Raw genomic sequence first — 12,509 nt, 5'->3', positions numbered from 1 at the left:
AATGCACGCATTGAAACGGAAAACCCATGTAAATCACTAGCGCCGGGAAAAATCCGTCTTTGCTTATTATTCTGTAAGTGCCGTAAAACTGTACATTAAGTGCACCCATATTTAGGGCTTTTCAGCATTATTTTAGGGCTTTTGGGAAGCCTGGATACCTGTGCAGGTGATGGTGCTCTGCACGCACTTCCTTGCTCGACACAACCGCAGGATGGCTGCGTTTTATGAAACTTACTGGAATATGGTGCGATATATTTATTTTTCTTTTTTTTTTCTGTTCTTCGCTGTGTTGGAGGCAGAGGCAAGCTCTCTGATGCACTCTCTTCAGTTGTAACAGGAAAATATGCCAGTAAAGACATTAATTCTGCTTATTTTCGTGTACCACAGTACCTGCAGTTCCTCTCATTAGTCAGTGTCGTTAGTCTTTGGTGTAAGTTGATCCAGAAATGTTTTCAAGTTTTTTCTGCTTTTCCAGGATAAGCCTCATAATGCACAAAGGATGTTTTTGCCGTTTTCTTAATGCTGGCATCGTCTGACGTCAGCACCTTGCTAATTGTGTTTCCTGACTTTGCTCAATCAGCGCTTTTCTCATGTATTTTGTTTGTAAACAGATGGAAGCTAAACTATTGTGCATGATTAAATCGGCTTCCTTTTATACAGTTTAATTTGTAGCACAATAGTTGTGTGGCCTAGCTGGTTAAAACGAGCATTTTGTGTTTGTTGAAATGTTTCCTACTCATTTCTGTTGTTCTTTTTCAGTAGGTTTTGATTAAATTCAGTCACCTTGTACCCCAATGCAATTAGCTTACGCTTACAAAAGTCAGTATTCTTTGGTGCTTAATTCCACTTTGCTTAAAATACCGTGCATCTTTGCGGAGCTTTTATACGTTTTTCATGTCTTGCAGCGAAACTGTGCGGTTGGGGTGATGGTCGTTCCTGGAAACGCCCCGGTCATACAGCAGGACCATGCTCTGGAGCCTGACTTAGGACGAGACTCAACGGAGAGCTCTGCCATGGGCCCTGACACGGAGCCGGCGTCCGAGGGGGTTGGCCCAGAGCTGGAGGAGGTGCGGAAGCTGCGGGAGCTCGTGAGGAGACTGGAGATCGAGAATCAGCACCCGAGAACGAGGACTGGCAGGAGCGTGCTGGGGGCTAACACGCAAAGTGAGATCCGTACCGGCGTGGATAACCATGGCTCTGGTCTTAATGGGACGGAAATTAATAACAGCATCAACGCGATCACTGAGAAGCAAGAATTGCAAATAATGGCAGATCTGCACAACCAATTAAGCAAAATTAGAAAGGAGGAAGGAGAGAACAACTGCTTAAAAAAGGACATAGATGCCCAAATGCAATATAGTTGCAACAGTGCCGCTGAGGAATTGTCTTCCAAGATGGGTAAGGTGGAGATGAAGGCCGGTGATAACATCAGATGTTCTTCACGTACAGATACAAGTAATAGCACAGAGCTTATGGGAAACTTGGTCATTGCAGGTATTGATTCCTCGGTTAAAATAAGCGAACAGAATCCCAATGGAAAATGTGGAGGTCTAGAAGGCCTTTCGAATAACACAGATCTGGATGAAGCAAGAGTGTTAGAACTTGAAAATTGCAATGAAGAGGAAGATAGCTGGTATGTATTTCAAAAGTTTAGCAATACGTGGAACTTACTGCTGCGGTTGGGAGTTTCTGTGTGTAGGTCTGCAATAATTTTTAAGGGTATAAAGTGATTTCTGTACAGTGCTTTGATTTTTAGCAGCAAGAATGCAGTTCTCATTATCGGCTGTTCTTATTTTGTAGACCATTCTGCCAGAGGGTGGGTTGTTTGTTTTTTTTTAAATCAGTTTAAACCCTAAGGCTTCTCTTTCTGCCTTTCTTTCTGACACTGCTGTAGTAAGCACAGAAAACCTTCCTTTCCCTGTGGGCTTATTTATGTATAAAGCACGCACGTGAATGCATAACGGAGTTTTTAAACTTTGTGCATAACTGTCAAATACTGTATTTAAATAAGATTCTGTAAAACACAAAATTAGACAGTCTGGTATTTGTTCCTTTTACTAGTATCTAAGATGACAAATCATTTCCATTTCCTGAATCCTGTTTCTCTGCAGTTAACCTGTTTCTTTTGTTTAGAGGCATGAACTGAAACAGATGAATGATGTAATCCTTAACTGACCTTACTTTGTAGGACTCTCCACTTCACCAGCAGCCTTGTTTAGAACTTGTTTTATAAACCAGCAGATTAATTTCCCTTCCCCTTCCAAAGCTAGTTAAAGTTTGAGGCTAATGCCAGCTCATGCAATAGCTGTGACTTGATTTTACCCAGAGTTCTTAATTTTAAGACTTCGTAGGATAGCCTCAGGGATGTGCAAATTGTGTTTCAAAATTATGTAGCCAGAGATTAATCTGGAGGCTGAGACAGCATTGCAGAGTGGTTACTGAATACAATACAAGTCTTAAACTCTAAAAATTCATTAGCCATTGTAGGTGAAGGTAAACTTCTGTTTGGTAATGGAATGGAGCTCAATAACGTAATGACGTCAGCTCAAGTCTAAATTCAAGGTTATATTAGAAACGGGAAGGCATTGTTGAGGTGACAAATGAGGGAAGAATGATTTTCAGCATGCGTTAGTTGTGGAAAGGAATGTATAAAGTTAGAAGTGTTCCTCAAAATTGAGTTTCTCCTCCTGTGTTCTTTTCCTGGGCATTCAGCAAGTTCGTTCACATACCTCTCCTGGCTGCAGATGCTATGACTGACTTCTCATTTGTTTTTAACTTCTACTGCCAGTCATGATTTTTTTTTTTCTGTGCAAGCTTTCTTTTAAAACCCAAATACAGGCTCTAACTTGATCACTAAAACTCTGTAGCATACCTAAACAGCATTTTGAGCAGATTTCTTAAAAAAAAAAAAAGATAAAGGAATATATTTAACAAGTCGAATTTGGAAGGCAGACTTCATTATTTCCATGTTACTGAAAACAGCTAGTTTTATATTCATGTCTATATAGCCTGTGACATGAGAGATTCTTCCAACTATATTGGCTTGGTAAAGAAATCAGGTGGAGCCTGAGGTTTACACAGGCTGCGAATACAGTCAGGAGAGATTCTGCACCCAGAGGCTCAGTTTATTAACCTCTCCTTGAGTTGGTGGCTAATAAGGTTGCCCTTCTTCACCGGGTACCCTTCTCACTGGACCTTGTAGGATCTTCACGTTTTTCATACCTCTGTTTTCTTGTCAGGTTTGGTTAATATGGGCTAACATTAAAAAGAGGCGCCGCGAGGAGCTTAAATAAAGGTGGTATTACGGAGCTCTTGTGCAAGTTCTGTTATCACAACTTACCTTTGATCAGGTCGCATTGCTTCCGTCTGTTTTGTTTTCCTCTTGTCAAACAAACCTGGTCAAACAAGAAGCCGTTTTAACGATGGCTTCTTGTCCTAGAGCTCTTGGGCTAAACTGAAAGCGGGGAACGAATAATGTATGTACGGTCAGTAGTGCATGGCTGTGCTTATTGCCAAATACCCTAAATTCTCGTCGTAAGCACATGTCTCCGATGCTGTCTGTGCAGATATTCATGCGTTGCTACCAGCAATACCCAGAAAACCGTCGTTGGGGGCGGGGGGAGAGGGGACTTAAAAAGCCAAACCGAAAATCTTAATGCTATATGGATTTAGGATCAACTTTAATAAGGTGGCTTTGCTGTTTGGGGAGAGTTTTGTACTGCCTGGATGGAACTAATATCTAAATGTGTTGAGCAGCGTATTACTCAAAGCAAATAGCTTACGATATTGTGACATTTGCAGTCCTTTTTTTTTTTTTAAATATTGTACATTAGGAGAAAACCTATAGCTATTATTGGGACATATCATGTGTGCTTGATACTTACGATTTTTGGTCATTTCTGAGAAATTCACAGGGTGTTGGGTTTTTTTCCTGTCACTGCTGAATTTATAAATTTTAACAGTCCGGTCTTTTCAGTTTGCTGACCTTTTCTTTAATATCATCTAGTAGAGGGCGTGATGCTTTATACCTTGAAGGATACGAAGAACTCATTTTGTATTCTTTGAAAGTATGAAAACTTTTAAAATAAGGAGTGGGGAGCGGGAAGATTTCAAAAAGAGAGGCTTTTAGTTCTTACATCTTCATGCCATTCTAGTTTGAAGAACAGGTCCAAACTTTAGGGTAATTTCTGTTGTGGTTATGCCCCACAACTTCTTAGTAGGTTGGAAACCTCCAGTTAGGACTACCAGGTGGATTTTTGCCACTCGAGCTGAAGTGGAAACAGCAAAAAGCATTGCCCTGAGGGCCCAGGGAACGAACAAGATAACGCCCACAGTAGCGTTACCTTCTTTGTCGTTCGTGGGTACTCCCCATATAGAAGAATTAAGTTGTTCTGTGCGTTTAGTTTATTGTTCTTCGTGCAGTGATTTGTGTTCGGCATTTTGTTGCGCGTTCCCGCGCTACTTGTTTGGTGTTTTGCCAGCTGTCAGCTGTTTCTCCTGGTGAGACTCGGGAGAGAGGATTTTGACTTGGAATTATGATTAAATGATTCAAATTCCAACCTCCTGTGAACTACAAAGTGCTCTTATTAACGTGTCATTGGAGGAAAGAGAGAGAGGAAGAAATGGCAGAAGTGAAAAGTCTTAAACTTTTTCAATATTCTTTCTCCTTTTTACTTAGACTATTTTTGGGACACGGTTTAGTGGGCATGGTGGTGCTGGGTTGACAGTTGGACTTGATGATCTTAGAGGTCTTTTCCGTTCTTAATGATTCTGTGATTCTGTTTTTGCCTCCCATCTCCTGTGATGGAACGAGTAGCAAACTTTCTGTCCATGCCTCGCCTTGAACAACTTTAGGTTTTCTCCTTGATGGAAGGAGAGAGGCCCCTGTGTCTCACCAGGATTGCTACTGCCGTTGTTTAAGAGCTTAATCCCAGCGGCAAAACTGCCAGCAGTTTAACACAGGGCTTCAGATAAGCCTTTATGTATGTTCTTGTGCCTTTAAAAAAACCAAACAACAAAACCCAAAACACACCATAACAAGCAAATCTGTGTAACAGAACCTTTTCTTTAAAATTGTTGAGTTCCTCTTAGAAGACTATGTAAAATACGATGGGTGCATACATGAATGTACAGGTATCCTGTGTTTTTTGTGGGCTGAGGAGGAGAAGGAATCCACGTCACTCAGGTGAATCCCTGTGTTGCTGGTACATCCACGCCTTGCGCAGCTTTCATTCCCAAAAGCCTGTCTTTCAACTGAAAACAGGTTGTGCTGCCTTCACCTTACTGTTGTGTTGTCTCCCGCTTGAATTCAAGAGCAACACACAGCAAGTAGGGTGCCCTTGAAATAGTCTTTGTGAGATGAAGGAGCTCAAATAAATCACTGCTCAGGATTTTCCTGGGAGCGTGTGTTTTCAGCCCCATGCCCAGTGGCCTTCTATACTAATGTCTTAAGGCATTTCATTCAACGTACCGCGGGACAGCACCGATGTTAGCTTGTTGTACCATCAGAGATAGGAACAAACGTTCTGGAGAAGCTCCACCAAGCGAGGATGTGGTTCTGCGCAAAATTCAGGTATTATGCAAATACACCATCATGAAAAATACGGCATCTTGTGCTTCTAATGTGGGGGAGAACTTTAACTCCCGACTCTGTACATAATCCGTTCAGACATTTCCACGGTTTGCCCGCGATCTTTCCTTGCCAGCAACACTCTGCGTGACTTAGAAGCAGTAATTTGCAAGGACTTAGATTCTCAGACTGGTCATCTTACGAAAACCTTCCGGAGGTATTTTTGCCGAGGGAGCGGTTAGCTCTGCTGCGTTAAATAACGTACAGCTGACTTCTCGAAACACTTCCCGATTGCCGAGCTGGCCTGAGCCGCGTGTCGCCCGGTTGTGCTGGCCGCGGTTGGCCGTTGCGGTGTTCGGTGCCATGTCCGTCTCGCCGCGCGCGGTCTCTGGCTGGATGGGCTCCTTCAAAACCCTCCTGTGCGGCTCCAAGACAGCGCTGCCATCCGCGGCCTCCGCTGCCCGGCGCGTCCGGCGCCGGAGTAAGCTGAAGGGAAAAACCCACCTGCTTTTCTGACGCTTGTGTGCGAATCGCGACCTTTCGGGTTAAATCGCTTTCAATGGCGCAGGCTTACAACGGTCGCGTTCTTGTTGAAGCGCTTGAGGTGTGGGCACGGTCGTCCGCTCGGCGCCGCCGGCGCGGAGGCGGGAGGCCTTTCCACGTTGCCGCAGCAAGATGGCCGCCGCGCGGCACCCTTCCGCAAGGCGCGTACGACGCGACTCTGAAGTTGTCCCGCAAAGCGCCTTTTGATCATCGTACAGGCCGCTGGCGGTGTCGTCAGATTAAGTTAATGCGGCGTTTGGAGCTTCTGTGAGGTGGCGACGAGATTTTCGGTGTTGCGTTCGGCGGGATTAGTCACTAGACGGGCATGAAGAAGTGGTGCCTTTCGGGTTTTGCAGTGTAGTGGGTTTTTTTCTCTCTCCAGTTTCAGTTTCTTGGGAATGAAGGCTCAAACTTCTGTAATGCTGTTGTGTGGAATGTTTTCCACAGGATTTTTCTCATTCTTTCCTTTATATTCCTATCATTTCATTTTTCCTATCATTTCAAGACCTGGACAGTATCGTTTCACTGTTGCTTTCTGCAACACCGTGTTGTCGGTATCGGTATTTCTGTTCAACGGTAGTGTTTAGATTTGAGATTAGAACAGCATGAGCGCAGTAATAAATCTGCAAATCAGCTCTCTGAAGGCTGATGTATAAAGGGAAGGAAAATGAATGCATTACCTGTTTGAAATACTTGCTTTATAGAAGAATTTAGTTGTCTTCTGAGCACTTTATGGAGGCGTATCTTACAAACCTAAATTGTTCTGGACGCATTTAGTTACGTCAGGTCTCTCTCTCTCCTTGCATTGATGTATAGAACTCAAAGGTTTGAAAATCAGTGTAATGTCTGACAACTTTGGTACCGCTGTAGCTACAGGTGCTAAGTGCTGTGGGAGATGTATGATAAACCAAGCATGTGTCTTAAAACTGAGGCTCGTTTTCCTTTCAGTTTAATTTACTCGTGTACTCGTTATAGATCTTTCCACAGCCTGAATTCTCTTCTTATGATCTATAGATTTACTATCGATCACGTGCAGATATTCTGCATGATGAGGCTCTTAAATTCTCAGGCAATGCTGCTTGCTCTATTACAATTGATCGGATGTATTACTAACATGTGAAGATGCTTTTTTTCAGTGCAGCGTGCAAGCTGAGGAGTTGTCATGGTATTTTCTAGATTCTTGGGGTTTTTATTTAAAGCAGTATTTTCAAAATCAAACAATAGTGGCCGTTAAAGCCCATAAATCCTCCTGTGACAGTGACCCCAAAAGAAAAATAGTATCTCTAGAAGATGCTCTGCTTTTAGTACACTGGAATATGTCAGAATGAGTGTAAAGAATCCCACAAATTTATTTTTGAGTGCCTACATTCTTAATGGAAGAAAAATCTCATATTGTGCTTGCTGCACAACTAAGGCTACTTGGCTCTTACCAGAGGTACTTTTCGTAAAATATTTTATATGGGAAAGGGAAACACGTACACTAGTAAGCAGAAATTAAAGATCCTTTATTTAAGGGTTTCCTCACTAAGCTGAAGAAAATCTCATTCATGTTTAGTAAGTTATGCAGTTACCTCAATATATCAAATTGAGAATGTATGCCCAAATGCTTACTTTCTGAGTCTTGTACTAGGCTTGGTAACGATCTAAATAACTTCTTAATTGTCATTTGTGATTTGGCAACAGAAAATATTCAAAGCAAAACCTTTAGCCATTTAAACAGAACGTGCTTTGCACCCAAACTGCCGAGTTGTAGGAACAAAATGCAAGGTAGATCTTATTCAGTAATCAGGTATTTGTTAAACCCAGAAGACTTCGGCTGACTCATAAAACTGGCAGCGGAATGCATACTTAATGGCATGCCTGAGTACATTTTTCACAACGCTTATTGGATTAAGTTAACCTGACAAATCAGACAGCCTTGGAGGCTAAAACTACCAGCAGCGTAATTCTGCGTATTTTTAGACAGAGGAGAGCGAGTTCAGCTTTTCACAAAAAGAAAGCCTGGTTTAGTTCAGCGTGGCACTGCGTTAACCCGGCCTGTGCCACGGTGGCTGACGGAGGATGAACCTGAGCCTGTAGTAAAAGGAGACTTCTGGTTCTCAATGCTGTGTCCGGAAAAACGCTCCCTGCTATTTGTGGGGCTGGTGGTTTTAGCTGATCAGCGGCTGGTGTGCGGTGCTCCGGAGAAGCAGCTAAGCCAGCGTGTTTTGAGATGTCGGCTCGCTAATATGCCAAACCCTCCCCAAAGCTACTTAAAAAGAGAACAGTAACCCTGATGCTGTGAAATCAAACCAGAATTCCTCTTTTTTTATAAATTGCCTGTCAGTGCTCTGAAAAAGCGAGTTGTGCTTGCTTAACTGAGCTTAGTGAAATTATTAGCGAGACCATCTCTCGCCGATAGACGTGTCGGCTGAAAAATGAGAGTCCTCCGGCGGATTCCAGAGCCCTCCGGCCCCCGGGGAGGCAGGTAGCTCTGCTCCCTGCGGGAACGGCCCCCGCAGTCTGACCAGCGTTACCGTTTTGGGCTGACGCAGGCCCGGGTAGGAACACAGAAGCGTGGCAGGAGCTGGGGAGAACAACTTCTTCCTGAAGTAGAGCAGGGTTTTTGCCCTTCGCCTAAACTGTGTGAAGAACGGCGTGACCTGCCCTAAGGAGGCTGTTGGCCTCTTTTTTGCATGATGGTTTTATCGCTGCTTTTTTGGTCGGAACTGTAAAATAAAGCCAGAGAGAGCACGCTTTGCTTTCTCCGTTTTATTGCATCCGAGTGGTTGTAAAGCTCCGTTTTGCCCATGCAGAACCGCAGCGAGGTACGCTTCTGGGGTCTTTCATAAAAGACAGCGTTGCACATTCGGGAAGATGCGTGCTCATGTTCCTCAGCGTTTACTTCCGTCAATGGCAAATTGGCTTTTGGATTTTTTTCATTTGCGTGTGGTTTTGGGTAAAGCTTGGTATGAAAAAAGCTGCTGTATGAGACGTGACTAAAGAGACTGAGTCTCTGCTCCCTGAAAAAGAGGGGTCTGGCCAGGGGCAGCGACATTATTAGGATGGGTAAGATCATGAGTGGCATGTCAAGAGGCAACAGGGAATAACTGCCTTCCGCCCGTATCCTGTCCCCAAGAACCAGACGTCAAGAGTGAATAGCTTTCAGAGCAAGCGAGCGGAGGTGGTTCCTCACCCTGCGCGTCGGTGCGCCGTGGCACGCGTTGCAGTAGGGTGCTGCGGGTGTCAAAAGCAGATACGACTTCAGAAAAGGGGTTAGATGGCTTCACGGAAAAATAGTATTTTGAGAGCTGAGAGTCGCTCAGTCTGAAGCCCCAAACCGCAAAATTGTAGGGTCCCGGGACAGCTTTCCGCAGCAGTGCAGCTTTCGGGTTGTTTCTGTACTTACCTGGATACAGGATAGGAGACAAGGTCATAGGTTAGACGGACATTTTGATGCCAGTACAATAGTTTAAAAATCCCAGCTGGTTGTATGTTTTATTTTGGCCAAACATTGCTTTTGTGGATCGGGCACCTGACAACTGAGAGTCCCGCGGTATGTGTCTGTAGCTTTTAAAGGTGAGGGGTTTTCAGAAATTAATGGGATAATTACTAAAATATTGATGATTTATGTTAGTGGTGTTGTGGAAAGGAGTATTTTATGAATTGAATAGGAGATGTCTGTGGGAGAATGAGTAGCTGGAGCAGAAAGGCTTAATGTATGTTGCTGCAGAGGTGTCAAAAGTTATTGCCAGAAGGGAGAGGCACTTGAAGCGCATGCAGACATTCCCCGAAATCTTAAAACCGTCCTCATGATCGTTTTATGCCCAAATACTGGAATTTGCACCGATGAAGGTGAAATTTTATGTGTACATCGGAGTGAGGACGGTGGCTGTAGCTAGTTTGCTAGGCAAGGAGTTTGCTGGGCGAAGGAGTACCAGGTCGGTGCTTGAGAGGAAGGTGGTGGTGGAAAAAACAGCAGTTGTGTGATCGTGTGCGTGGAAAAACTCTCTTGCTCTCACGGGAGATTATGCACCATGAAGCCTGTTCACGTGAGGTTTCGTGGTGCGGAGGGGTAGCAGCCGCGCGTGCTGAGGGACGTGCGAAGAGCTCTTCGGAGCCTATCGAGAAAGACGGACCCGAGAGCTAGACTTCCTGTCCAGAAATGACAGCTAAACTTCTCAGCCAGGTTCCTGTAGATTCATCCCCCCAAATTCAATCTCAAAGCATATCCCTTGTAGAAAGGTAGTTAATATCCACACAATTTGGAAGACTTGGAAGTTTTCTTCTTCTTCTGGACACTTAATTTTAAGAAATTACATTGTGGACAAATTCCGTAGTTCGAACCTTAAGTTGAAGAATCTTACGGCCTTGTTAACAAGATCAAAAAAGTTTCTGCTGTCAGAAATCTCCTCTCTGCCTTTTTTATTGAGCTCAGAGGTGACCACCTTACAGACTCTTCCAGAAATTGCACAGATGCAGGTCCTTAAGTTTGTCGTCACAGAGCTTGCTTTCCTACCTGTGCATCCTTTTTATGACCCTTGGGATGGCTTCATGATGCTAGATGATGCTTCATGATGCTATATTAAATAGCTTCTTGTAGCAATGCATTCACAGCACAGTAAATACATTAACACGTGCATATTAAGATTACTTAGCTGGAACTCTAATGTTACAGTAAGGTAATTTATTGCCTCTCTAGGCGGATTCTGTTAATCACGGCACTTCTTGTTTCTACTCGCGCCTCCCTCATGCTATCAATGGACCGAGATCTCGGTGCCCTCTGCCTGAGGGTGTTCTTCTCTAAGTGACACGCAAGAATTAAAAACTGTTTAATTTCTATAGGTGCACAATACTGATTCCCGGCCCCGCCCCCCCCCCCAAAAAAAAAGTTTTCAGTGTGTTGATATTTATATATTAAAATGTAGGGTGCTTTTTTTTTCTGTCGGGATTTTTTGACTTTAAAAATCTGAATGTGGGATACGTAAGTAAAATTCTTGAGTTGCTTTTCAATCTGGCTCCTATACCCTTTGACTTTTCTTGAGAGAAATTTTCTGCTTATGAAATATGGTTAAGATGCTACTTTACACAAGATCAGTTGTAAATAATCCAAGACTATAAGACGATTAAATCTGTGCGTAAGGCTAATCCTGTACGTATATGCAAAACAATCTAGCGTATTACAACTGGCAAAAACTTAGGCTTTAGCAGAATTTATCTAACATTACAGTGCAAAAAAAAGGAAAGGTAGTATACAGCCTGTAGCCGTCTGAAAATTTCTGAATCTTCCAATTAAATTGCTTATCCCTGAAATCTGTGAGCAGACCTCTTCCTGTTCGTTCAGCGTCTCGGGGAGCTGCTGCTGGAAGATAGGAGACAACTGTTGCCTGCGGTGCAATTCGGGTGGGATCTCTAGAGCCATGGGGTTTGTAACGAAAAATACAACAGTTAGGCTTCTCAAAGTAGATCACCTTGAATCGCAAGTTCGAACCACCTCCTCACCCTTGCTGTCTTTGTCATGAGATGTTTTTTGGGGAGGAGGCGTGGAGGGAGACGCAGGGGTCACAGCTGATGGTGAGTATACCAACAACTGAACTTGTATTCCAACAGCTCAGGCTTGAACCTTGCCTCGCAGAGGCTGTGTGCCTTCTCTATGAAGCCGTCTTTAAGTGAATTTTACTATTGTGATAGTAAATTTTGTTCCTGAGTCATAGTATACAATTTAAACTTTAATTTTTTCCCGTATTTTTAATTCAGATAACTTCTCTGTTGCTTACTGCTTTGCCTTAATGAGCATTTTTTCCTGTCTCCTTTCAATCCTTGCAAAGGCTTTATGTGTCCCCGAGAAAATCTACTACAGATCAGAAAACGGACTCGCCTTTAAAATGGTGCCGGCAGGTGTTGGATAACCCCAGTCCCGAGACAGAAGCAGCCTGCCGAACTCTTATCAACAGGCTTGATCAAGGTATGTAAGATATAAAGCATCGCTTCTTCGTGTCTTTTATTCCACTTGTGCACTTTGCGTTTTTGAGAAACAGCAAAGCAAGGGCGACGTGAGGTTTGGCGTTGCCGCAGTGGCGAGGATCTGCAGCGATGGCACGTCAGATGCCGTGCTCTTGGTGCCTGTCCGTACGGCCACGCTTGCCATTGTATAAAAACCTCCCTGCTTTTGCTCTCCACCGGTGGTGCCTCAACTGATGAAGGTAAGAGATCATTCTGTAAGCATCAAAGAAACTGTGCTGATGACAAGCAATGGACAAAACACGCTGAGTCGTGACGTTTTGCCTCTATGTATTTTTGAAGAGGCAAATACAGACATTTCAAATTAATTGCCAAATCGACCACCTTGCTTTCTGGGTTTTTAATACGTTTAGAGCTTAAACACTAAAATATATTTAGTGTTTAATATAATATATAT

The 12,509-nt window shown here is 43.5% G+C and overlaps 1 protein-coding gene across 1 annotated transcript; it reads left to right on the top strand.

Moving 5' to 3' along the window:
• Positions 1–926: 926 nt before the first annotated feature.
• On the top strand, positions 927–12,056 carry LOC104627281 (SLAIN motif-containing protein-like; the record flags this gene model as incomplete). The annotated part of the gene is made up of 2 exons (XM_010295421.1): positions 927–1,633; positions 11,920–12,056. Coding segments are annotated over exons 1-2 (844 nt in total), but the record flags the coding sequence as incomplete, so codon positions are not given.
• Positions 12,057–12,509: the final 453 nt, after the last annotated feature.

Source organism: Phaethon lepturus, unplaced genomic scaffold, assembly GCF_000687285.1.
Source record: "Phaethon lepturus isolate BGI_N335 unplaced genomic scaffold, ASM68728v1 scaffold37639, whole genome shotgun sequence".
Taxonomy (NCBI): Eukaryota; Metazoa; Chordata; class Aves; order Phaethontiformes; family Phaethontidae; genus Phaethon; species Phaethon lepturus.
This window is presented reverse-complemented; position numbering and strand designations above follow the sequence as displayed.